The 26,400-nt window shown below is 43.0% G+C and overlaps 1 protein-coding gene across 1 annotated transcript in view; it reads left to right on the top strand.

Moving 5' to 3' along the window:
- Positions 1-1,054: 1,054 nt before the first annotated feature.
- Positions 1,055-26,400, top strand: part of hspb7 (heat shock protein family, member 7 (cardiovascular)) — a 65,135-nt gene continuing 39,789 nt past the window's right edge. The window contains exon 1 of the mRNA XM_034171954.1: positions 1,055-1,369. Within this exon, the coding sequence (XP_034027845.1) occupies positions 1,210-1,369 (160 nt within the window). The 5' untranslated portion in view covers positions 1,055-1,209. The remainder of the gene's footprint in view (positions 1,370-26,400) is intronic.

The raw sequence follows: 26,400 nt of genomic DNA, 5'->3' as shown, positions 1-26,400 counted from the left end.
TGCTGTTTGCCTGATTACCTCTGCCAGAGAGGTCGTGTTTTCACCAGAATTTGTTTCCTTCTTTGCTCTTTTGTCTGTTAACAGGATAACTCAAAACATAAAGAATGGATTTCAGTGAAATTTCAGTGAAATGTTCCAAGAAATAAGTGGTTCAGTTTTGAAGGTGAACCAGAATATATTCTGGAATTGAGATCCAGAGGAATTTTTTGGCATATAGCAACATTTACACTAAAAAGTTGTATGAGGATGATGTGAGCAGAGGAATAATGTTTGGGGAAAATTGAGGATTTTATTATGAATTTGATCTGGAACATATTTTGGGCCCAGCAGAAGTTTTAAAAATGTGGCCTTGGCTGAGGTATGCACTCACTGAGTGTCATCTGGTTTCATAACAGATGCTGGGAGACTCCGTAAATGGTGTTTGACGGTTTAACTGCAGGTTACTGGTGACTGTTTTCTAATCAGACGTGTGTGTGTGTGTGCAGATATTAATAGCCACCAAACAATGTGGGCCCTGCCCCCCACTGCTTTGTTGTCAAGCACATTCTTTCCATCTCTGTTGGTCTCTTTAAAACTTACCCTCTGAGATAAGCCTCTGGGCTTCTTTTTCACTTTCTTCATCTGCATGAGCACCGTTTTCCAAAGGACGATGTGGTTTTACTTTATTCAGATCAAATTCAATAAGCCAGAAAACACATGATGTGATTTTATGTGAAATGTTCTCTGTTCTGTCGCTTAAGTGCTGAATGTTAAGATCCAGAATAAAAGTGTTGCACCAAACATGTAGAAAGGCAAAGCAGACAGAGCACCGGGGGGGGGGGGGGGGGGGGGGGTATTTCAAGGAAAGCATGTATGTGGAATGACAACTGTTTCCTCTATCTCTCTCTCTCAGGTCCTTCGATGCCCTTGACCTTTCCCCCCGCAGGCGGTTCTCTCCGTTTCATAACAAATATAGTTTCCCCAATACAGCGTGCAGCCTGTGTGCACGTGCACCCCTCCCAAACCCTCAGTGGGGCCACACCATATAAAAGGTGAATGATGAGTCACTGCAGGAAAGCAAAGATAAGTATTCCCACCAAAGAAAGAAGGAAAAGCTGCTGCTTGGCATTTAAGGCCCACGGGAGCCTGTGAGAGCACAAAATTCTCCTCCTCCCTCTCTTCTCTGCCCTTACTCGCCTGCTCCACCTCACCCTGCACTTTCAGCCATCCATGAGTGTGACCAACTCTTCAGCCTACCGATCGGAGCGTAGTTTCCACCAGACTTCATCGTCATCCTCTGCTAACCCGCACATGGAGAAGAGCCGGGGACTGTTCGCCGAGGACTTTGGCACCTTCATGAGACCCGGCAGCGATGCTTTGGGCTTTTCCAGTAAGTTAGAAGCCATAATGGCTGTAATTTTTTTTTTTTTTTGGTTCTGTTTGTAAATCATAAATAACAGCAACAGCAGACTAGAGTGTCAGATCGGACTGCGAAGCAGACAGATGTTTCTGTTTGGAAGCAGTCTGGGCTCCGGCTGGTGCCGTTTTCCAAATAAAGACGGTCTGTCAAAAGTAACAAGTCAGGCTGCTGAAAGAGGGAACAGACGGCACTGGATTTAAAGAGGTGAAAAGACTGTGTGTGGTGGGTTTGTGTGAATAAATGATGATGAATGATAAATAAACCCAAAGAACAGGAACTATTTTAAACAAAATACACAGACACACACACAAAAAATTGTCTTGTTGGGGAAGACAATTGTTCTAATCGTCTTCCCCAACATGTCTTGGTCAAACAAGGAAAAGACATTTTGCCTGGAGGCCTATTTCACCAACAAATCATACCATGTGAAGGGCCATACTAAAATACAAAATATTTTATGTGAGATGCGCTCAGTACATGTAGTAGGGCAGGTGCGCCATCTGGTGTTTTAGAGATGAAACTTCAATTAATAGCTCACTCTGCTCTATTTCGTTTTTTACCCCCATTTCGTTATCATCAGTCCCCATTTCGTCCCATTTAGCTAAAAAATCTTAATAAAGAATCATATTTGGAGTCAGTCTGCTCCATTTCGCTACGTTTAACCCCCATTTCAATATTATCAGTCCCCATTTCGCTCATTCGCTTAAAAATAATTAAATAAAAGTAATTAATTGAATCATATTTGGAGTCAGTCTGGGTCAATCTGCCCTATTTCGTTACTTTTTACCCCCATTTGTGATTATTAGGCTCCATTGCACCCCATTTTGCTCCTTTTCGTATTTTAGTATAACTGCCATTTGAAGCATAATTTGGAAAGGACATGACTTTTATGCAACGCAACCAAGATAATTGAAACTTGGGGAGTGATCGTACAGACTGAAGCCTACTCCTCACGAGTGCCACTAGCTTAGTTTATTCACCCTATTGACGTATCCCATAATCCCTTGCGTGCCAGAGACAACATATAGAGAATCAACACGATGACAGTTGTAATGAATATTATACTACAAAAAATAATTTTTTATGCTTTTCCGTCACGTTAATAAGAGACTGCTGGCATGATACCCCTGAAAACTTGCTAAAACAATTATAATCCGTGTCTGGTTACATTTAATCTGTGTGGAATTTAATAAACACAACCAATTTCAGACATATATATTAGTCTCGAACAAAGAGGACAAACAGTGTTGTAAAGAACAATAATCAAGACATTAAAAGAGCAAACGTCACTTTAAACCCTCAGAACAACATGATCAGGAAGCGAGCGAGCTCACAGCAGCTCCCATTGAAATAATGGAGAGACAGTCTGTGATTCTCGCATGTTTACATAAAACAAACGCATAACAACGTATAAAAACCCAGAGAATATATTCACGAGAGTTTTAGGCACAATATAAAAATTGTTTTATGTTGCGATGTTAATGGTGTGTGTCTGTGTGCAGCGGTTAAAGTGCAGCGTGATCAGAGCGTCTCAATGCAGTTCTCAATGTTAATGAGATCTCGCAGCGCGGCGACCTCTCTGAGGTTTTGTGGAATTTGAAACGTCAATAGGGCGAATTGCAAGATAAAAGTGGACACTCTTGTTTTGGCCGAACTACTATACAGCTTTTGTATATTCTGTGTTAGTACGCGCCTGTGGCTGACGCAGTTAATGAATTCCTGTGCAAAAAGTAGTTCCCAAACAATGTTGTATTTGCAATGACAGTGCATTTTCATGGGTAGCAAAAACATAAGGAGTATATTTGGCACAAGAACTTGTGTATCTCGTGTGTTTTTAACGCCTGAATAATTGTAAGTCAATACTCACACTCATCCAGCACCACCTTCTCATGTTGGCAAATTCAGCGCCGGGTCAGGCAAAAGTAGTCCGGCGAACTATCCCACAATGCCAAAATAGCAGAGATGTTGCTCCAACAAGAGCAGCACGCTGAGCAGGGTGAGACTGAAGTTTAAGGTCCAGCAAATTTCAAGGAATTTGCTGGACCTTTGTAGGATTGATTACAATTTTTTTGGAGGGAAGGGGGTTAACTCTGTAAAATTAAAATATATTACTTAACCACAAAAAACATATTTGAATGATAAATTCGTAGTTAAATAAATTAGTGTTTTTGAAGGTTAGTGTAATGTGTAAAGTATGAAAATGTCATCATGTCCCGTCTAAATTTTTATTCATACATGGCTTTAGAAGGGGAACATCCCACTAGTCTGAAGGTTCAGGTCAATAAATGAATATATTTGATGCCAAGTTTCAGTAGGCTGCACTGGTAGCTGTATACTTACATGTGCTTTTCGTTTCAATTAAAACAACATTTCTTTCATCTGTGATGTGAGAGTGAATGTTACTTTAATAAAAAACAACTTGTAACTTTGCTGGTTATAAAAGATGCATTGTACAATGTAAGTGTCATACACAATACTCTGTAAGTAAGACTTTAGCATTGAAGTCACATGGCACTTATCCAACCTTCACGGGTAACTCTGTGAATTGCGATGTTTGGCTTAATTTGGAGCAAATACACACACAGCCTACTGAAACCTTCGGACTAGGTCAACCCTTCCCCTTTAGAAGGCTTCAAATGTATGGACTGCTTGATACTAGGAGTAACAATGTGTAATAAGTTCAAAACCACTGTCAAAGATCTGGAAATTGTATCATACCATAAACAGCATATACATAATAATTCATTCGTTTTGAAAAAAGAATGATGGGAAAAGTTAATCTATTCATGTTTGACCAATTTTAATGGATGGATGGATGGATGAGATTTATTGTCATTGTCATTACAAGTGCAACAACAATGAGATTACGTCCACACTCACATTACCACAGGCAAACAGCAATTAATCCACAATTATTACTTGTTGCTGCAGCTAAAACCGCGCAGCCCCCAGAGGGGAAAGGGGTGGTGTGAGCGGTGGCCGGGATGGGGTGTGTGATGGGGGACAGGAGGTGAGGTAGAAGGGAAAGTGGGGCATGCTTCAGTCTTTGTCCATGTGTGAGTCTGTCTGTCCTTGTGTACTGGAGTGAGAAAGATAGGGAGGTAGCCAATCTTCCCAAGGCCATAGTTCTTCTGGAGGATAAACAATGGGCATTTTATCCTTGACAGGCTGATAAGCCTGCCGTGTTTGTGGTTGAGCAGTGAAAAACACTTTTCCAACTTCACATGAACAAACCAAAACCCAAATATGAAAAATTCCCCGGCCTCTGAAATCTTCTCCTGCAAGGCACGCATTTGCTCCGAGATGTTGTCCAATTTGCGTCTGAGTTCAAGGGTTACCGCAGTCTGAGAATGCATTGTCTTGCCCAATTCTTTAATCATGACAGACAAGCGAGGGGTCGTGGTTTTGGTGGCAGCCGTCTTGCCAATCTTCCAGTACGTCAGGGCAGCACATAAGCCAATAAGTACCAGCCCTCCTACTATGAATCCAAATATGAATAAATCCTCGACGTCCTCCACAGAGAAAGGCGGAAAGCATGCGACCCGCCAAGTCTCCCAGGCGTCAAGAACATAGCCCACAGGGTAAGTTCCATCCGGGCACGCAGGGTCCCCAGGCCCTGATCTTCTTGTAAAAAAAAAATGGTGTCAATAACGTTCAGAGACCAGCTGATCAATTCCATAGTTAATCCAATATAGTTTGAAGAATTCACAGCCTGGTGAAGTAGGGACTTTGAAGGTTGGACCAGAGATAGAGGAGAGAGGAGAAGATGTGACCGCCCTCGTCGGAGTCCCAAGCTGAATGCTGTTAATGTAATTGTAATTTGTCCCATTTTTTTCTGGAATTTGAATGCATATCTGCGCAAGCACCAAACCTTCTTCCCCAGCCCCAGCTGGAAACATAATTGGTAGTAATTAATTAAACCTTGTATGATAATTTTCCATCTGTGTTCTGCATGTGCTATCAAAAGATGTGTGCATGTCTACGGCATTTGCAGAAAATCATCATCTTCGCTGTCAAGTCCCCCTGTACATGTTTGCAAACATCATTATGTGTCATTATTATAAAGTCATAAGGCAAAAGAGACAAGCACATCACAAAAACTCAAAAAACTCACAAATCACTGTGCGCTCTGCCAAGTGACTGCTATGATAAGATAAGAAAAGCCTTTATTCATCCCTCAATGGGGAAATTTCAGTGTCACATCGCAGCATAGAACAGTAGGAATAGAAGGGCATGCAACAAAACAACAAGCATCTCTCCAAAAAAAAAAAAAAAAAGAAAAAGCACTGAGGGCCGGGTAAAGCTGAGGCTACCATTGTTCAGTTCAATGCTGCACTGCCGGGATGATATACACCGTCGGGTGTGAGAGTGATCAGGTAAAATGACTTCAGCGTGAAATGTACGACAAGTTACTCTGATATTTACAATATGGGCAGGTCAAATATAAGTAATATATATATGTAATATGTAGTGTAATATATGTAAAGTGACTTGAGTGCACTATAAGTTAAATTATTGCACTAATAAATACAGCAGGTAGTGACATGATTATTGTCCTGATTGCTATGGTTACTACAGTACTAGCATTGATCATTGTACAGTCTGTTGTACAGATAATTGGACTAATACTTGATGCCTCCACTGGTGTGCATGGAAATTCATTCTCAGTATTGAAAAACATCTTTGCAGCGGTGGTGGCCAAGCGGGTAAACATGCTTGTTTCCAGCGCGGAAGGCTCCTGGTTCAAACCCACCGCTGCCCATTCTCTGTGTAATATGGAGTTATGTCAGGAAGGGCATCCGGTGTAAAAAAAAAAGAAAAAAAAACAAAAAAACCTGTGCCAAATCAACATGAAGAACCACCTTGGATCTGTTTGCCTTGAGTGAAAACAGCAGAGCAGCTGAAGGGTCTTACTACGGAACAATACACGTCTTTGAGAGAGAGCCCTCACTAGGGATGGGAACTGGATCTTATTGTTCTGATTCATTGTGAGAGGTGATCAAAAGAACAGCTCATCGTTCTTTCTTTCCCCACTCATACACACCTGATGTTCCTGTGACGGTTCTTCATACGCACACACAGAGCAGAGCAGAGTGTGTTTGCGTGTTTTCTGAAGGATCCATCACATTGTGTCTTTCCAAACCAGACAGTCTTGACATTGAGTGGGTTCTAAAGGCCACCAGCATCCAGAGTCTGCAAGTTTACAATAGAGGTGGGCGGATCGATCCTAATATCGATAATATCGATACCTACGCTGGTATTGATATTGAACAATCCTCGTGTAAAAACATCGATACTCAAGCTTTTTTCTCTCCTGAATGCACTGACTGCTGCGCACACAGATTCATCAAAGTCTACTCTCTGTAAAAGCAGCGCTGCGCTGTGTCACACAACACGGAGCAGCGCACCCATGTATTGTGGCTTGTCAGCCCTCTACCTCAGGAGATTTTAAGTTGTGTTGAGTGAAATTTTTTTAAACAAAAATGTTGATTGTGATAAAGTATTTTGTTGTCACGTACAATGTTTGGCAAAATTCTATCCTAGGTCTTTTGGATCCTTTGGATCTATGAAGCTTAAATATGAAAAAGTATCAGTATCAATATCAGCGATACTGGGCCTGTATTTACTTAGTATTGATCAATACCAAAATTCCCGGTATCGCCCACCTCTAGTTTACAAACCCACAACACGTCAGGTGCAGCACCTCTTTGTGAGTGGATGCCAAAATATGTGGCATTTTGTATCCATGCACACAGCTATTTCAGTACTGCTCGCTCACCTGTTCCCCCCCGTCTCTCACAGAGCTACAGCTAATGTTCAGCTAAGGGAAGTGGATTGGATTTAAGGTAAGCAGGGAAATTTTAGGGCACTGATAAAAGGCACAACACCCTAGTTGGGCTTGAGTGCCTCTCACATGGAAGTAGTGTTTAGAGGCACTTGTAGCACTCATCGTCTAAAATGGCACTATTCACCAAAAACACATCACACAACACAACTGCTGGCACTCGCCAGGGTGTGGTAAGTGTTTTGGCCATGTGTAAAACACTTATCACTGAACTTCACTCATCATACGATCTTCTCTTACATGCCACCGAACTTGCTACACACATACGGCACACATGCCATCTGTGTGACAGGCTGGAAAGCACTAGGTTGTCCACAAATTCCAAATCCATGATAAAATAGAAGAAAACAGAGATAAAGTTGCTAAACACTGGCCAGGAAACAGCAGACGACACACTTAAATGAAACTGAATGCAGCGATCACATGCCTGCAGTCGCTGGCACCGGCAGCGAGTACAGACATGTGCCCCGCAAGTACAGCACCCCAATGGTTTCCATGACACACCATGCACACACCTTCTGTATGAGGGCTAGTTTTAGTTCCCTTCTTTCATACTAAAGAGCCATTTTAAAGAATTGCAATCGTAACATGAACAACGCAACACATGATTTCACAGATAAATCTGTGTAAGTAAGTAAAGTTTATTTGTATGGCGCCTTTCAAGATAAAATCACAAACTGCTGTACAAGAATTTAGAACACAGAAAATAAACTACAGAAACCAAAAACAGCAATCACATAAAACTAGTTAAAAGCAAGTCTGTACAATAGGTCTTGAGTTTCTCCTTAAAAGTTCCAACAGAGTCCCACGGAACATAGGTGTAGTGGCAGTACATTCCACAGTTTGGGTGCCACAACCTCCAATGCATAGTCTCCTTTGGTCTTATATAATTTATAATAATTTATTAATTTATATAGCGCCAAATCACGAGTATCGCCTCGAGGCCCTTCACAAACATTTAAAAGCAGAATAAATGAAATAAGATTAAAACACAATAAAAAAATTTAACCAAAAAAGGTAAAAGAAATAAAAGAAATAAAACAAATAAAAAAAGACACACAATCATATAAAATACTAATGATAAAACAGGGAGAACAAATGTGTCTTCAGCCTAGCTTTAAAGTCTCCACAGAGTCCGACTGTCCTATCAGCGCAGGCAGATCATTCCACAGAGCTGGGCGCTGTGATAAAAGCTCTGTAATCCGCTAACTTTTTCTTCACCCTCGGGACCCACAATAGTCCTGCACCCTGTGAACGCAGAGCCCTAGCCAGCACATAGGACTCAACCAGGCCGGCCAGATAGGAGGGTGCCAGTCCGTGAACAATTTTATAGGCCAATATTAATACTTTAAAATCCGATCTCAAAGAGACCGGAAGCCAGTGAAGGAATGCCAGAACCGGCGTAATATGGTCAAACCTTCTGCTTCATGTCAGAAGTCTGGCAGCAGCATTTTGAACCAGTTGAAGACCCCTGATGCTGGACTGTGGTAAACCAGAAAACAAAGCATTACAATAGTCCAATCTAGAAGAAACAAAAGCATGAATCAGAGTCTCAGCATTAGCCATAGACAGGATGGGACGAATCATTGCTATATTTCTTAGATGAAAGAAAGCAGGTCCTTGTAAGTCCCTAATGTGGAGGTCAAAGGACAACGTAGGATCAAAAATTACCCCAAGGTTCCTCACGTTGTCAGTATGATGTATAACACATGAACCTAGGCTAAGTGCTAGCTGATCAAATTGATGCCGATGTCTTGCTGGACCAAGAACCATCATTTCAATCTTATCAGAGTTCAAAAGTAGAAAGTTGTTAGACATCCAACTTCTCACTGCTGCGAGACAGTCCTGTAAAGATTTTATGTGGAGAGGATTTCCAGCAGCTATCGGCATATACAACTGAGTGTCATCAGCATAGCAATGAAAAGCAACCCCAAAATGCTGCAAAATGTTCCCAAGGGGTGCCATATACAGGGAAAAAAGCAGGGGACCCAGAACGGATCCTTGCGGAACCCCGAACTTCATGCCCCTAAAATCAGAGGTAGTGTCGTTGCACAAAACACAGTGGGAATGACCAGACAGATAAGACGTCAACCACGCAAGAGCAGTTCCAGTAATCCCGAGACAGTTTTCTAGCCTATCAAGTGGAATTTGATGATCAACGGTGTCAAACGCAGCACTGAGATCCAGCAACACCAATACTGTAGTAGTATCCGAGTCCATTGCTCGCAGAAGATCATTACTACTTTAATAAGTGCTGTTTCTGTGGAGTGATGTTTTCTAAAAGCAGACTGCAAGTGGCTCAAAAAAGTCATTCTCAGTAGATAGTCCACAAGCTGCCGTGAAACCACCTTTTCCAGAATTTTAGAGCAGAATGATAGATTTGATATTGGCCTATAATTTTTCAATACACCAGGATAAAGATTAGATTTCTTGAGTAGTGGTTTAATCACTGCAGATTTAAAACAATTTGGAACAGATCCAGAGTTTAGAGAAAGATTAACAATTTCCAGCACAGTCGGCCCAAGAATGGGCCAAAGATCCTTAAATAATTTTGTTGGTATAGGATCAAATAAACAAGTTGTGCTTTTAGTAGACATCACGAGTTTCGTCAGCACACCTAGTGAGATACTATCAATTCCGTGAATCTAGGTAGCACCTCAGTGGTAGTCCCCAGTTCAGTAGCTGGATACAATGACTGGACCAAAGTATGCTGAGATGTGCTCAACCTAATATCTTCTATTTTCTTTTCGAAATAGTCCAGAAAGTCCTGTGCTGAAAAAGGAGAACGACCAACAGGTGGCTGTCCATGAATAAGAAATGCCACCGTATTAAACAAAAACTTGAATTATGCTTGTTTTGTTTATCAATTCAGAGTAATAGGCCTGCTTCATAGCCAATAAAGTCTTCAAGGTCAACCTTGAAGACCAGGTCAAGGTCAACCTTCAGCCTTGACCTTGGTACAAACCAACAGGTTCTGGTCCGAGGACCTCAGAGACCTGCTTGTCACATACGGGTGCAAGAGTTCACTGACATAAAGTGGCATTTGTTGGGGAAAGTGTAATGCACGGACCCACAACAGGGGGCGTAAATGAACGGTCAATAGATAAACCAATAAATACAATTTATTGCAGCAAATGTGCACAACAGGTCGAATACTGCTTTTAGACAGTCAATCACAAAATACAACAGGTGACGTCTGGGCAGGCCCGAGGGTAGGAGACGCCTATCCAGAGAAGAGCCGGGGCCCACAAGGTTCCACCGCCAACGGAGACCTGCAGTATGCCGAAGCCGCCAAGTCCAGAGTCCCCAGGTGGCCTCTGCTTCTAGCTGTCAGATCCGGTACTGCTGGCAGGAACAAAAACAGGTTAATGGTGGGTGTGTGGACACCCAGTAAGCAGTCAGCAAAAACTCACAATTCCTTCCTGAGGGAATAATCCACCACTCCCAGAAACAGGAACGCTGAGAACGTGCAGTACCAATAGTACACTTAAGGTTCAGGAAAGTGAGGAACAAGAAACGCCAACTCCCTCCAACCTCCACAAAACCCAGCTCCAAGCTGTGAGCATACAAAGGTTACGACTGCAAACTCAGTAGTAAATAATGTGCGAACGGCACAAAAACAGCTGAGAGGTTACCCGTGAGGTAAGCTGATATCTTGGCAGAGATGTGGTGTCTCCTCCAGGCTTTTATGGTACAGTTGATGGTGATTGCTGACAGCTGTCAGTCCTGGCTCCTGGATGGCAACTGCGCCCTCTGGTGCCTGAAACCCGACAACAGGCAGGGCGCCCTCTGGTGTTGGCCAGCAGTACCTCCTCTTCGGCCGTTCCACACAACAGCATTTGACCGTGCAAGCTCTAAAAGTCATCACCAGTATTTTAAATTGCAGTCTGAACTGAATTGGGAGCCAATGCACAAGAGGACAGAACGGGTGTTACGTGAGACCACTTAGAAGACCTTGTAAGGAGCCTTGCAGCTGTATTCTGGACCATTTGTAGGCGGTCCAGCAAAGACTTACTGAGGCTAGCGAACAGTGAATTACAGTAATCAAGACGTGAAGAAATAAAGGCATGAAATGATCTGTTCCAGCTCAGCTTGAGACACAATGTTTCTAAGGCGGGCAATGTTCTGTAAATGAAAAAAGCAATATTGCACAAGACTGGTAATGTGTGGGTCAAATTTGAGAGTCTGGTCAAATGTAACACCCAAATTTCTGAGTGAACAAACGAGGATAGACGTTTTAATCACTGAGGGAACAAACTCCTCAGGGGCACAAACAAGGACTTCAGTTTTTGCTGTATTAAGTGACAAATAATTAGCAGCCATCCAATGTTTTATGACATCAATACAGTTTTGGAGAACAGATACCCTAGAAAAAGTTGTGGAGAAAAGGAGATGTACAGCTGTGAATGAATGCTATGAATGAATGAAAGAACAGGAAGTGAGGGGATTCCACACTGACACATGGCTGCAGCTCCTTTCATGGGAAGACAAAACTGTTCACTCTGACACAAATGAAAAAAACTGTAATCTCGCAGTTGGGGTGCAGTGTGTGTGTGTGTGTGTGTGTGTGTGTGTGTGTGTGTGTGTGCGTGCGTGTGTGTGTGTGTGGTGTGTGTGTGTGTGTGTGTGTGGTGTGTGTCAAAAACACCAACAGCTGGGTTGGAAATATTTCTGAAGCCCAGAAATGCAAGAACATGGCAGCAGGCTTCAGACAACACGTTCTCTTATAAATCTTCCCACAAACATTTTTCAGTAGAGTGTATGGTTCAGTGTCTGTGTGGGGGAGTTGTGTGAACATGTCAACTTAATGCAACTTTGTGGCATCTGAACATTAGTATATCATGACCATGTCTGTGAAGCTGCTTAGGTGCAGCAGAGGACCATGAGGGTGGGATCAGCTAGAGCAGGGGTGGACAACTTGTTCCAGAAAGGGCCAAGAGGGTGCAGGTTTTCATTGCAGCCACTGACTCCACCAGGTGATTTCACTGATTAACTGATTCCATCTGCTCAAAGTGATATTAATCAGTGAAATCACCTGGTGGAGTCAGTGGCTGCAATGAAAACCTGCACCCTCTTGGCCCTTTCTGGAACAAGTTGTCCACCCCTGAGCTAGAGGAACAGCAAAGCACAGACACACAAAGTGGGGAATGCTGGACCGCCTGCCAGCTCTGTGACTTCACACACTGAGTATGATTAGCACGACGCCTGCATGAGGAATGACTAGATGGTTGCCCAGTGACTGTGAACACACACAGAGACAGAGAACACAAACACACACACACACACACACTGATATTTGGAATGATGTCACTACATCAGCCTAACCTGCACATGTTTGGCTGGAGCTGATATCACACATAATCCGTTTTCCAATATGATGATGTGTCTGAGGTCAAATGTCAGCAGGTAGGTGGTCGTTGAGCTCACACTCACTGGTGCATGAGACCTCATGATCACATAATCTGTTTCTCCACTGCAGGCGTCATCATTAAGATTTGACCAGTGGCCAAATTCTTGAGGATAAAACATTGGGCTAGTGTCCTTTCACTGCTGTGTTTGAATCATAAGTATTATTAGGTTTCATCACTGGGGTGACTGTTTTCAGCAAATAAGCATGCAGCACCCACACTCCAACATGGATCTCAGTAACCAGTAACTGACCCTTCAGGTTTTCATTTTCATTACTATTAATTCTTGACATGCCATGAATATAAGAAAAAATAATAATAATAATAACAATCTTTATGATTATTATTATTATTACTGTTATGAATATTAGTTGTATTATTAGTTGCATTATTATAAATTGAAGAGCACTTGACAGATTTTGTATGAGGACAAGGTTCCACAATCTTCTTTAATGTAAATTTAGCCCCAAACCAACTTAATCCTGATCCTTTATCCTCATCTCGTCTTTGATCCCGATCACTGCTTTTTTTTATCCAGACTTTAATCCCTATCAAAGGTAGGATCTGCAGTTTGATCATAAATCATGATCCATGATTAAAGATCAAAGGGAGGATTAAAGATCAAAGCTCAAAGAGCAAACATTAATAGCATCCGCCGTTGATCTGGCCCAACACTAAAATCGAACCACCTCCACCTTGCTGACATCATCAAAAAATTTGATTAAAACCTGGTCTAGTCCTTATGTAATATCCTGCTGAGAAACAAACTAACAACCTGACAGACAAACAATGACAAACATACTCTCCTTATTATTTAATGACACGGGTCATTAAATAATAATTCAAATCATCATGTTGCTAAAGTTCAAATTAAAACTGAAATATTGAGGAGCTCTGCTGCAGTCCAAGCTGGACGGAGCAGAGAAGGAAACATAGAAAATCAAAGCTACATCTCCTATGTGCCTTCTCACAAAATGAAGCTGAACTTTCAAGTCTTTTTAAGAAAATCCTCCTTTATAGCACTTCATCATGAAGCTGTATAACTGGTGATACAAAAGCAAAAAAAAAAAAAATTTATCATGCACACTTTCAGCCACAGAAGCCTATAACTTCTTCAGGGTTGTCTGGGTGTCTTGGTGAGTTTCCTCACTTTCCTTCTTATAAAGTCAGTCAGTTTTTGAGAACTGAACAGTACCGTACCATTCAGTCAGTATTTCTTAATGATTGATGAAATGAATCCAAGCGATATTCAATGACTTGGAAAGGTTGATGTGCTGAGTGGTTGCTATCCAGGCCCCAGAGCAGTTCCATGGTGTCGTGTCATCAGGATCTGGTTCCAGGTTTGTAGGAACTAGTTTTCACTGTCAGTTTAAAAGTCATCATTTTAGAAACATTAGAAACAGAAGCCTGAATCTTTTTCTCTTTTTTTTTTTCTATTTTTTTATGTCATTCCAACATTCAGATGTCTAATAGCTCAAGGTTTCACATACTTTTACTTGCCACTGAATTTAATAATTGAACAGTCACTTTGGAATAATTGTGGCTCACTGTGACATCTGACAATGTTAATGTGATGTGTGTTATTAAATGCATGATGAAATATTCACCCACACAAAGAATAATTTTATATGTTACGTTACCACTCATATTTTAACCCTCTGCAAAACATTTTGCGGTCTAGTTTGTTTTTATAAATCAAAAGATAAGCATTAAAATTGCTGTGTCCATCGTTTAGATCCCATTTTGTGCATGCGGAACATTTATAAATGAGGCTCTTTGTGCTTGTATTATTATTATATGTTGTAAAATGTGGACGCTGGTGATGACTGGATATCCTTGGTACTTGATCTCTTTGGGGATTCTTGGGTATAACTAGAATGACTTTGTGTCAAAGGAATACTTACTGCAGGAGATTCAGATGAGGCGAACCACTTGTATTGTGAGGGAAGGTCAGTTACAACATTTTTGACGTGCATGAAGCCACACATGGGTTACTTCTGTATTGAGGAGCACAGTGGCTGGAGAAAGTCAAGGGCACCCCTGCTTCACCTGGCTGTGGCAGATGAATGTTTACTTTCATGATGTGGAGATTGCTAAGTTGTCTGCCTGAGTGGTTGCTATACAGAACACAGTAACAGGGCCGGAGACACACTCATGTTGGACACAAATGCAGGACTCACACTCAGATGGTCAGCGTTCAAAGATCTTTACTGAAGAGACGTTCTTGGTTCTGTGCACAAAAAGGTAGTCAGAGAGCAGCAACAGTAACCAAAGCATTTACCGAAAAGCAGAGACCAAAAAATAGGCAGGTGATTTAAAAGAAACACAGTAAGGCAGTCAAGACAAAAAAGCTCAGAGGACAGGCTGGAAGCAAAGGAACAAGGCACAACAATCTGCGAAACAGAAGGAAGAAAGAGAGACTTAAATACAATGAGTAATGACCTGGTGATGAAGAACAAGTGTCAGAAAGAAGGTCAGAGCAGGGCATGGAAAAACAGAAGGGACACACCCACCAAGCACCTGGGTGACAGACAAAAGAATGCAGCCACAAAAACCCCAAGCAGAAAAAAAATCACAGAAAAGACATAATGCAAAAACAACAATAATAACAATAATACAAATCAAGACAACAGATATACCCATCCTAACATCCCCCCCACACACACACATACACAAACACACACACAACGGCTGACACCCAACGACCCAGGAGCAGCAGCGTGCACTCAGTGAAAGTCCCGGATAGGGGCAGGGTCCAGAAAAAAATGGGATGAAATCCAGGAACATTCCTCAATTCCGTAACCCCCCCAATCCACCAAGTACTGAACGCCCCGACCCCGTCATCGATAAGCCAGAAGCCACTGGACAGAGAATGGCCGGACCACCATTGACAAACCGGGCAGAATGCAGGGCCTAGCAGGAGGCCAAAGTGGGCTGGACTGTACTGGCTTGACCTGACTAATATGAAAGGATGGGTGCACCCGCATCACTCTTGGACATTTAAGGTGGACGGTGACAGGATTAAGTACCTTAGAAATAGGGAAGGGACCCACAAACCTGGGAGCGAGCTTTTTATAGAACCCCTGAAGGGGCAGATGCCATGTAGACAGCCAAACCAATTGTCCAGGGGCATAGACAGATGCGGATGATCTCTTGCAGTCAGTGGCTGCCTTGTAGGAAGTGGAAGAGTGGACAACAGCTTGATGGGCCCACTCCCAGCTTCTCCTCCATCTCTGGATTAAAGCCAGGGCAGATGGTACTGGAGAGTCTGGGAAAGTAAACAGAGTGGGTTGTAAACTATATACTATGTGAAAGGGTGAGTAACCAGTAGATGCAGACGGTAGACTGTTGTGTGCAAACTCTATCCAAGTTAACTGGGAGGCCCATGTGGTCAAGTGTTGCGATGCCAGGATGTGAAGTCCCTTTCCCATTTCCTGATTCAGTCATTCAGCTTGTCCATTGGATTGCGGTGGTAACCAGAAGTAAGACAGGCAGACACCCTTAGCAAGCTGCAGAATTCCTTCCAGAAGCTGGAAACAAATTGTGGTCCCCGATCAAAAATGATATCCTGAGGAAATCCATACAATTTGAAAACATTAGCCAGCAAGGCCTTAGCAATTTCCTTGACAGAGGGGAGTTTAGGAAGAGGGATATAATGAACCATTTTAGAAAATTTGTCAACCACAGATAAAACCACAGTGTTTCTTTTAGATGCAAGAAGGCCGGTTACAAAATCCACTGCTAAGTGGGACCAAGGATGTCTTGAAAGTTTCCCCTGGGGCTTTTGAGTGGAGGATTTGTGAGCCGCACAAACCAAACATGCATTTACATACTCAGTACTATGCATTTGTGGCCACCAAAACTGCTGTGGGACTACAAAGGCTGTTTTTTAATCCCAGGGTGACAGGAGAACTGAGTATCATGTGCCCAGGTGATGACCTCCCCTCTTAAAGGGTCAGGGACCAGATGTTTCCCCGCAGGACACTCCAGGGGTATGGCAAGCCCCTCAGAGGATGCTTTAACTTTAGTTTTGATATCCCAAGTAACAGCGGGCACAAAACAACGTAGGCAGGATGGCCGAGGGTTCTCAGATATTGTTGTCTGGGCATTGGGCTTGCCATCATTGGATTCCCGATGGTAAGATAATGTAATGTTAAAATGACTGAAGAAGATCGCCCATCTAGCCTGTCTGGCATTAAGCCTCTTTGCAGAACAGAGATATTCAATGTTTTTATGGTCAGTTAACACCAGTAAAGGCCTTTGTGCCCCCTCTAGCCAATGGTACCACTCCTCCAAGGCCACTTTGACAGCCAGCAGTGCGCGGTCACCGATGTCATAATTATACTCCACAGATGTTAATTTGGAGGATAGAAAGGCACACGGGTGCAGCTTGCCATCAGAGGGGATACTTTGGGACAAAACTGCCCCAATGCCAGTGTTGGACACGTTCACCGTGACCGCAAACTGACAGGTGGGGTCAGGGAGGAGTAGCATGGGGCAGCAGAAAAGCGATGCTTATGGATCTTAAAGGCTTTATTACACTCTGGGGCCCAGACAAAATGCTTATGAGAAGAGGTAAGCTTGTGCAGAGGTGATGCCACCATACTGAAATATCGTATGAATTTTCTATAAAAGTTTGCAAAGTCCAGAAACCTTTGAAGCTCCTTGCGGGTACGTGGCACTGCCCAATCAGCCACGGCCGCAACCTTACTGGGATCCATTTTGATCACCCCCTCAGCCAACACAAACCCCAGGAAGGAAACAGAGGGCTTATGAAACTCACATTTCTCCGCCTTGACATACAGCTGGTTTTGCAGTAACCTAGACAGTACAGTCTGGATGTGTTGAGAATGAGTCTCCTCATTGGGGGAGAAAATCAAGATATAAAGATAACCAAAGACAAACTTATTAAGGTAATCTCGCAAAACACCATTCACCAAGTTCTGAAAAACAGTGGGAGCTTTAGTAAAACCAAAAGGCATTACTAAATATTCTTAGTGTACCGAAGACATGTTGAACGCCATCTTCCACTCATCCCCTTCTAGGATCCTCACCAGATGATAGGTGTTCTGCAAATCCAGTTTAGTGGAAATCCGCGCTCCATCTAATAGTTCGAACACAGAAGTAATCAGAGGAAGAGGATACTGGTTCTTGACTGTGATATCATTAAGATCCCAATAATCAATACAAGGGCACAGAGTTGTATCTTTCTATGTTTCGTTTCTACAAAGATGAATCCGGCACCAGCCGGGGAAGTGGACGGATGTATGAGTCCCGTGGACAGATTCTTGTATGTACTCGTTCATTGTCTGACATTCAGGGGCTGATAATGAATAAAGCTTGTCTCTAGGAGGACTTGTTCCTGGGATCAAATCAATTGCACAATTATAACTGCGGTGTGAAAGGAGGGCCTTAGCCCTTTCCTTATTAAAAACCTCAGCAAGGTCATGGTAGCACGCAGGAACACCAGTGAGGTCAGGATTTGGAGTGGCTGATGGGAACTAATGTTTAGGATGACAGCTGTTTGCACAATTTGGTCCCATTGAGATTATCTGACCTGCTGTCCAATCAAAATTAGGACTGCGTTTTCTGAGCCAGGGGTGCCCCAATATGGCCGGGTGAGTCATCTGATCGAATACATGGAAGCTGATTGTTTCGGAATGATTATCAGGTACCATTAACTGAACAGATTGGGTCCTCTGAGTTATATGGCCCAGAAGGCTGCCATCTACTGCTTTAAGGGCATGAGAGGTGGTATAATTTAAGATGAAGCATCCTGACAAGAGAGGAATGTAAGAGGTTAGTGTCTAAACCTGACTCAACAAACACTGGTACTGACACAGACAAGTGATCCACGGTTAGCTTAGCTTTTATCACGTTATTTGCGGAATCAGAAAAAATAGAATTTTGACTCACCCGTACTGCTAATACAGTCCGAGTGGGGGCTCCCCTGAATTGACAAGCCGAGGTCATGTGACCTAAATGTCCACAGTAGAAACAGCGACCTTCATCCTGACAGTGTTCTTCAGTAGAGAGGTGCTTGTATCCCAGCTGCATCAGGTCTTCTGAGTTTTCCCAGGAGGGGCTGAGGCTGGTGCGGGCTGCTTAAGGAAGAAGGCAGTTGGAACCGGTCCTCCGGTGGACAAAAGGAAGGGTCTCCCTCCGTGGTCGGTCTGACATCTGGTGGTCCACCTTTATCACAAGTGCTATCAGGGCATCTAGGTCTTCAGGGATATTGACAGCAATAAGCTGGTCCTTGATGTTATCCGCAAGTCCTTGGAAAAAAAACATAATTTAGGGCCACTGAGTTCCACTCTACATATTGGCCACCAATATGTAGAAATCTATGACGTAGTCATTTGGCTAGTTCACTGAAATCCGAACATAGCGTGGTCAGTGTGTCCTCTTAATGTGCACTGCCAAACAGAACGGATGAGTCCGCTGCGTCCATTTCTGGCCAAATTGTTCTATCAGGACCGGAGACAAAGTTGTGTTGGACACAAATGCAGGACTCACACTCAGATGGTCAACGTTCAAAGTTCTTTATTGAAAGACGTGCGTGGTTCGGTACACACAAAAGGCAGACAGAGAGCAGCAACAGTAACCAAAGCATCACACGAAAAGCAAAAACCAAAAAAACAGGCAAGAGATTTAAAAAACACGGTAAGGCACTCAAAACAGAAAAAAGAGACTAGAAGCGAAGGCACAAGGCACAACAATCTAGCAAAATAGAATAGAAGATAGGATAGATAGAATAGGAGAAAGAAAGACTTAAATACAGTGATTAATGAGCCGGTGATTAAGAACAGGTGCGGGAAAGGTCGGAGCAGGGTGTGGAAAAACAGAAGGGACACACCCACCACCAAGCACCCAGGTGACAGACAAAAGAATGCAGCCACAAAAACCCCAAGCAAAAAAAAAAAAAAATCACAGAAAGACATAATGCAAAAACAACAATAATGCAAATCAAAACAACAGAAATACCCATCCTGGCACACAGATTGGTTCAGTGCATGCTTCCACACTAGGGATGACTTACCGAGTACGCCTACTGATCTTGGGATCAGGGGCTCAAGGACTAACAGACTTGAAGCTTAAGTCTGCATGAAGTTATATCATCTACTCCAATAGGAGAATGGGCCCATCCAGGTATGGTTGCACTGGGCCCTTCAATCATATAACATGTTATGTGATTTTTTTTTATTCTTAATAAGGGTCCTCAATCATGCAATGAGGATAATGTTTTTGTCTGTGACTGGAGCCCCAAAATCACACTCTTTCAACCAAATACTGATCAGGATCAGCTCTGCTGCTGGGATCTGATGAGATCAGGTGTGCTCACAGCAACACGACTGCAGCTTCCTTTGTAACACAATTAACTGACAATAAGTCATCGCAGGCCCAAGCGATACAGTTGAGAAACACTCCGTAGCATGTGTATTTTTACGTGAAATGCATCATCCTGGTGTCACTCAAAGAGCAAAATTGAGAGGTTATTTAAGTCCTTCAGACAGCAAAATTATGAGTTTACTGCAGCTGCCTGCTCATTTAAAAATCACTGGAGACGTACACATGTAACTCAGGTCACTCGGCCTCGAACATGAGTCTGAAAAATGAATAAAAGAAATAAAGGAGTTGCAATATTAAATTGTTATTCTTTTAAAGAATAAATGTGGCACCATTTAAATAAAATAGTGCACTGAAAAACACATAAATCTTTAGTATTGGAAGCTATTATTTCCAATTCAATGGGTGTGAATGAGTTTTCCACCTTTCGCAGTCTTCAGCTGACATTTTGAGTGAAATGCCCTTTAGCTAGTTCACACGTTACCTACATGATGATGGACGTAATTTAGTTTTCTGCGTGGTCAGCAGCCGGCATGGAGAGTTGTACTTTTTTTTCCACACTGGTGAAATTAGTTAGATTGACGCTATTGTGTGAACTTTAACTTGAACATGCACCTGTGAGTAAGATATGTGTGTGTATTTCACCACACACCATGTTGTAACTGAGTGAGAAAGTAAACTGGGTCGGAAACAATTAAATCATACTTTGATCTTTTAATGTCGCTTGTATGAAGAGACATGGTTAGAAGGTATTTTTGATAATTAGCAGCGTTTATGATTCATTTAAATGAGATAAAGAGTTAAAATGTGTTTTAAAGCAATTTATTATCTCCATCTAAAAATGCATACAGTAGAATTTTAACCCTAGTTCTGGCCTTTAGCCTGGGTCTTCTGTTTCTGCCTTCTGTGCTTGGGTTGGAGTCAAAGAGTCAAGTTCTTCTGCTGTTCCTCCACACTACGGCTGTGGTTTGGACTGATATTTGAGAGTTCGTGGACATTGATTGTTTAAGGTACTGTTGTGAAAGATTCTTGTCATTGATATGTAGTGAACTGATGTGAAATTTGAGGTAATGTACAGATATTCCTTTCCCTTTGAGAGGTTTTTCATTTAATTAAAGGTGTATTCCAGTTTCTTTTTTTAGTTCAAAAAGTATCTTAAATACACCAGGGCTCAGATCAATAGCCACACTGTAGTACTTCTAGTACCACCTAATAAGTTTTCTCTTAAATAGTTCAAAGTTGATAAAGAAAAAAAAAAACGGTTTTAAAATTACATTCAACATACTAAAATAGGACTGAAGTTAGGCTTGAATAGGTTTAAAGCAGACTGTAAAAGGTTTCAAAAGTCATCTGGTTGATGCTAGCTCATCTCACTCGGTGAGTGATTTATTAATTTTTTCAGCGACCAATTGTACTGATTGCTCTGTTGTTGGATTGTAAAAAAACAAAAAAAACAAAAAACAAAAACATTTTTATTATTGTTGTTATCATTATTATTATTCCATGTTATTCCATTCTATGTTTCTTTATCTAACTAATACAGCAGTTCTACAAAACTACTTGATGTCCATGAGTCTCACTTACTCTTACTACTTGATTTGCAGTCTAAATATTCAGTTCTCCAGGGAGCAAACCTAAACTTTTGATACACTGGTCCTAATGCTTAATGTTAATGTAGTCTATGTGCCCACTCAGTGTCCGATTGCAGTGATTAGGCCTCAATCTGGTTACACACGCACTTATATAAGACAACCCAAATTAAAGGAGAAATGCCACTTTTAACAACCTGGACCTCATTTCTGACATAAAATATGGTTTACTCACCAATATAACTTTGGTGTCATTATTAGTCCATGGTTCAAATAACGTGTTCAGGTTCTGAGGCAAACATTTTTCTTCTTCTACTAAGGTGGATTAGAACTTTTTAACTACTGGTCAGGAGGAACCTAGCAGTCAATGTGACTCACTGATTTGAAAATGCAGCTCTTTCAACCAGACATGCGGTGATGTGACATGTCAGTCATCTGTGTCCAATCAGATTCAGGGAAGTCCAGTGCAATGCTGCCTTCGCTCTAGCTCCACCCATGCCAGGAAGTGTTCAACATTTGACATTTCCTGTTTCACTGTGGACTCAAAATTGGCACTTCCTGTTTGGGACCTCCCTGTACCATGAGCGACCTTCGCTTTTATTATTAACAAATGTGAATTTTTTATTTTTTATTTGTATATAATGGCCTTGAACCTGATAGCCTTGAACCTTTCTTTTGTGAGGGTGGAATGATTGTACAGCATACATCATTAATGACTTTTAAAATCAAGAATTGGGTGCACAAGTTTGAATTTAGCTTGGATCTTTTGTAATCCACACAGGGACAAATTATACATACAGGCTGAAAAACAGACATACACCCTCACTAATATTTGGGTGAATGTCCCTTAGCAAGCTGCACCTTGACCAGACATATTTGGTAGCTATCAACAAGCTTCTGTCATAATTATGGCAGGCTTTTTGGACTACTCTTCTTTGCGAAGTTGGCAGAATTCATTTAAGTTTGTTGGTTTTCTGGCACAGACATAGCTTTTAAGGAGTAGTCCACAGACTTTTCAACAGGGATGAGGTCGGAACTTTGGGAAGACCATTCCAGAAGCTTAATGTTAGCCTACTATATTCAACCCATAACCAGTTTTGATGTGTGTTTGGGATCATTGTCCTGTTGGAACACCCAGTTGTGGCCAAGTTTCAAATGTCTAGCTGTTAATTTGATGTAATATTAAAGAACTTGGAAGTGGTCCTTCTTCTTCATTATTAAATCCACTGGCAGCAAAACAGCCACAGAGCATGATGCTAATACCATCATACTTGACAATTGGTACAGTGTTCTAAGGTTTGAAAGCCTCACCGTTACTCCTCCAAACATACCTCTTGTCATTGTGGTGAAATAGCTCAATCTTTCTTTGCTCCATATAACCTTTTCTCCAGAATGTATTTGGCTTGTCCACGTGGGCAGCTGCACATTTCATTGTAGCTTGAATGTGTCTGTTTGGAGCAGGTGCTTCTTTCTTGATTGGCACCCTCTCACCCCATGGCGATGTAAAACTCACTTCACTGTGGACAGTGACACTGGTGTTCCAGCAGTTTCCAGTTCATGGCAGGCCTGAGCCTTGCTGGTTCCTCGGTTGTTTCTAAACATCCTAACCAATTTGTTGTGTGGGCCGCTGAAGAGGGGGTACTGCTGGCCCACCACCACCAGAGGGCACCCTGCCTGGAGTGCGGGCTCCAGGCACCAGAGGGCGCTGCCGCCTCACAGGAGCAGCCAGAGTGACAGCTGCCGCTCATCATCTTTGACAGCTGTCACCATTCGTCGGATCAGTGTCGGTATATCAGCCAGACGACATCTCCACCTCTTTGCCGAGATATCGTTCGACCCAGAAGGTAACATATCCAGCCAGCGAATTATTCTTTGACTAGAAAATACTTTTTGCCTTTGTACAGAGAGAAGAACAGCAGGAGATTGCTACACGGATAAGTACTTACATTCCTGCAGTGTTTTTCCTGACTAGAGGTGGAGGTGGTGTTTCACCCCACGTGTTGCTGGGTGCAGACGCACCCACATCTGACTGTTTCTATTCCTCACCAGCAGTACCGGATCCGACAAGCGGAGGCAGTGGCCACCTGGAGTTCGGCACTTGGCGGCTCCAGTATTCCCGGGGTTCGGTGGCGGAGGAAATCGTGTGGTTCCGGTTCAGCTTGGACGGACGTCTCCTACCTTCGAGCCTGCCCACACGACACCGTTGTGATTGACTTATCGCTACAATTATTATTATTGATTGTGATTGTTGTGCTTGTTTCACAACAGTAAAGTGTTGATATTGACTTCCTCCATTGTCCGTTCATTTACGCCCCCTGTTGTGGGTCCGTGTCCCTACACTTTCACAACACAATTTCCTCTTGTCTCAGGCTGACACTTTGGGTTTTCTTCAAATCTACCTACCTTGTACTTGCATAAGGGCCCCTTCACACATTACATGAAAGATGCAGAAACCAGAAGAAAATCCACGAACCAAACACGAAATGGAGAACCAGAAACCATCCACCTGCTGTCGTGAGGGATGCACGATCGCACAGGCATACACAACACATCAGCAATGATTTCGTGCACACTTGTAGGTGTGCATGAACACAGTGTGAGCAGCTGGAACGTGTAGAACCACATCGCACTGCTGATGTGGAGAAAAATAAAATAAAAAACAGATGTATAATTAGTGAAAATAAACAAAAGGGGAAGCAATACAGAACCCTGTGGTTAAATAGCCCTGGTTAAATTAAAAATAAACGCCACTCACGGGTTTGAACCTGCAATTTACAAAAGCTCACATCACCAGATGGGAACTTTATCACTGCACTACAATCACTGTCTTAAAACAGGAGCATAAAATGCCTAAAATCAACAAGGAGATAAATGTCTTTTTTTTTTTTTTTTAAAAAGAGAAAAAAGCGCCGTAATAACTGACAAAACAGCGTTTGTTAAAGTGTATTTGTGGTGATACGTGACTGCAAGTGGCGTATTTGTGACATTGTTGGCTTGTCATATTGTCATAGTCCTGCGGCATGGGTGTTCTGCCGGACACGCGTGACATTCAGATCGCCTGCTGCATGATCTGAGGTGAGCTGTGTGCAGCCCCTGCAGCCCGGCTGTGTGTGCTCAGACATGGCTATCCGGCCCCCTTATGATCATGGACGAGCGAGCACTGCATCAAGAAGTCCGCGCACGTCTCCACACAGCCTCCGTACAGCTCCGGAGGGCTTATGTATGCTTCAGGGGAAGGTGGGGGGGTTCGTTGAACGACCAGCGGAATGTCTGTTTCTGGCACACGGTCAGCAGGAGGAGGTGCTGCAGCAGCGCCCTGAGCATGCGCTTCCACCTGGGCGGTGAGAGCCTCCATCCTACGATTGAGAACACTGCTCTGCTCGGTAACTAAGTCCAACCGAGCGGTAAAGGCGGTTAGGATGTGCTGCAGCTCACCCAACACGCCTCCTGCTGTCGCCTGTGCACCTCGCTCTTCCATTGGCTGTTCAAGCAATGGTTGACGCCCCTCGGGATCCATGACGCTGGCCGAGAAATCCTGTTGTGAAAGTGTCGTGACACGGACCCACAACAGGGGGCGTTAATGAACGGACAATGGATAAGCCAAAAGTAACAATTTAATGTTGTGAATCGCACAACGACGTACAGACAATAACAATATGGTGGACTGTCAATTGTACACCAGGTGACGTGTGGGCAGGCTCGACGATAGAAGACGCCTGGCGAGAGAAGAGCCAGATCCCACACAGCTTCCACCACCAACGGAGCTGAAGAACACCGGAGCCGCCAAGTCCTGCACCCCAGGTGGCCGCTGTCTTCAGCAGTCAGACCCGGTACTGCTGGCAGAGAACAGAGGCAGTCCTGATGAGTGTGAGTTCGCACACTCAGTAACCCCACAGTCTGTATTCAGTAAGGAGGGAGCACCTCCACCTCCAATCACACACTCGTGCAGCTCCTGTGTAACCACTTATGGAGGTGGAGTTGCAGTCCGGCCTTTATGGTGGTGGTGATGAGTAGTAGATGAGTGACAGCTGGTACGGATGATGAGTGACAGCTGGTACGGATGATGAGTGACAGATGTCACTCCTGGTCGCTCTGACGCCCTCTCGTGCTTGAAGCCCGCACTTCAAGCAGGGCGCCATCTTGTGGTGGTGGGCCAGCAGTACCTCCTCTTCAGTGGCCCACACAACAATCTGCATATTTTAAAATGAACCTGTTTTTAAAACAGACACATACTGGTGTAAAGAATAAATAACAAAGGTGAGAGCACACACCCTTGTGGCGAGCCAGTAGAACACACTTTGTTTGATAAAAGCCCCTTCACTCTGACTTTCTGTGTTCTATTCGTTAAAATGTCTAAAATCCAGCCCACAAGATTATTGCTTAGTTTAAAATGTTAAAATGAACACTGACTTTAGCTTGGGAAGTAACCCCCACTGGACTGGTGTCTTGCCAGCGGGTGAGTCACAGTCACTCATTATCCTTCTACTAAGGGTGCATGGTATATCCAGTTTATACAGTACACAGTATAAATTTGGCCTATGGTAGCGATTTCGACTCCGTCTAATCGCAATATCGCCTGCGGAGTTTTTGCGATCCAGGAAAACTCCTGTGAAGCATCTGTGAACCACTGCTCCTTTGCTGCAGAGTGTGGGGGTGGGTTCTGAGCTGAGACGTGTCTCTCACTAAAACAAAGAGTGTTCACGTGAGACGCCTGAGTGTCTTCAGCACTTAGCAAAGCCGTTGTTTATTTCAGTGGACGCTCCATCGTGACCTGAATCAAACATTTCAGAAAGCGCCACATGAAATAACGCA

The sequence above is a fragment of the Thalassophryne amazonica genome, chromosome 6, assembly GCF_902500255.1.
Source record: "Thalassophryne amazonica chromosome 6, fThaAma1.1, whole genome shotgun sequence".
NCBI lineage: Eukaryota > Metazoa > Chordata > Actinopteri > Batrachoidiformes > Batrachoididae > Thalassophryne > Thalassophryne amazonica.
This window is presented reverse-complemented; position numbering and strand designations above follow the sequence as displayed.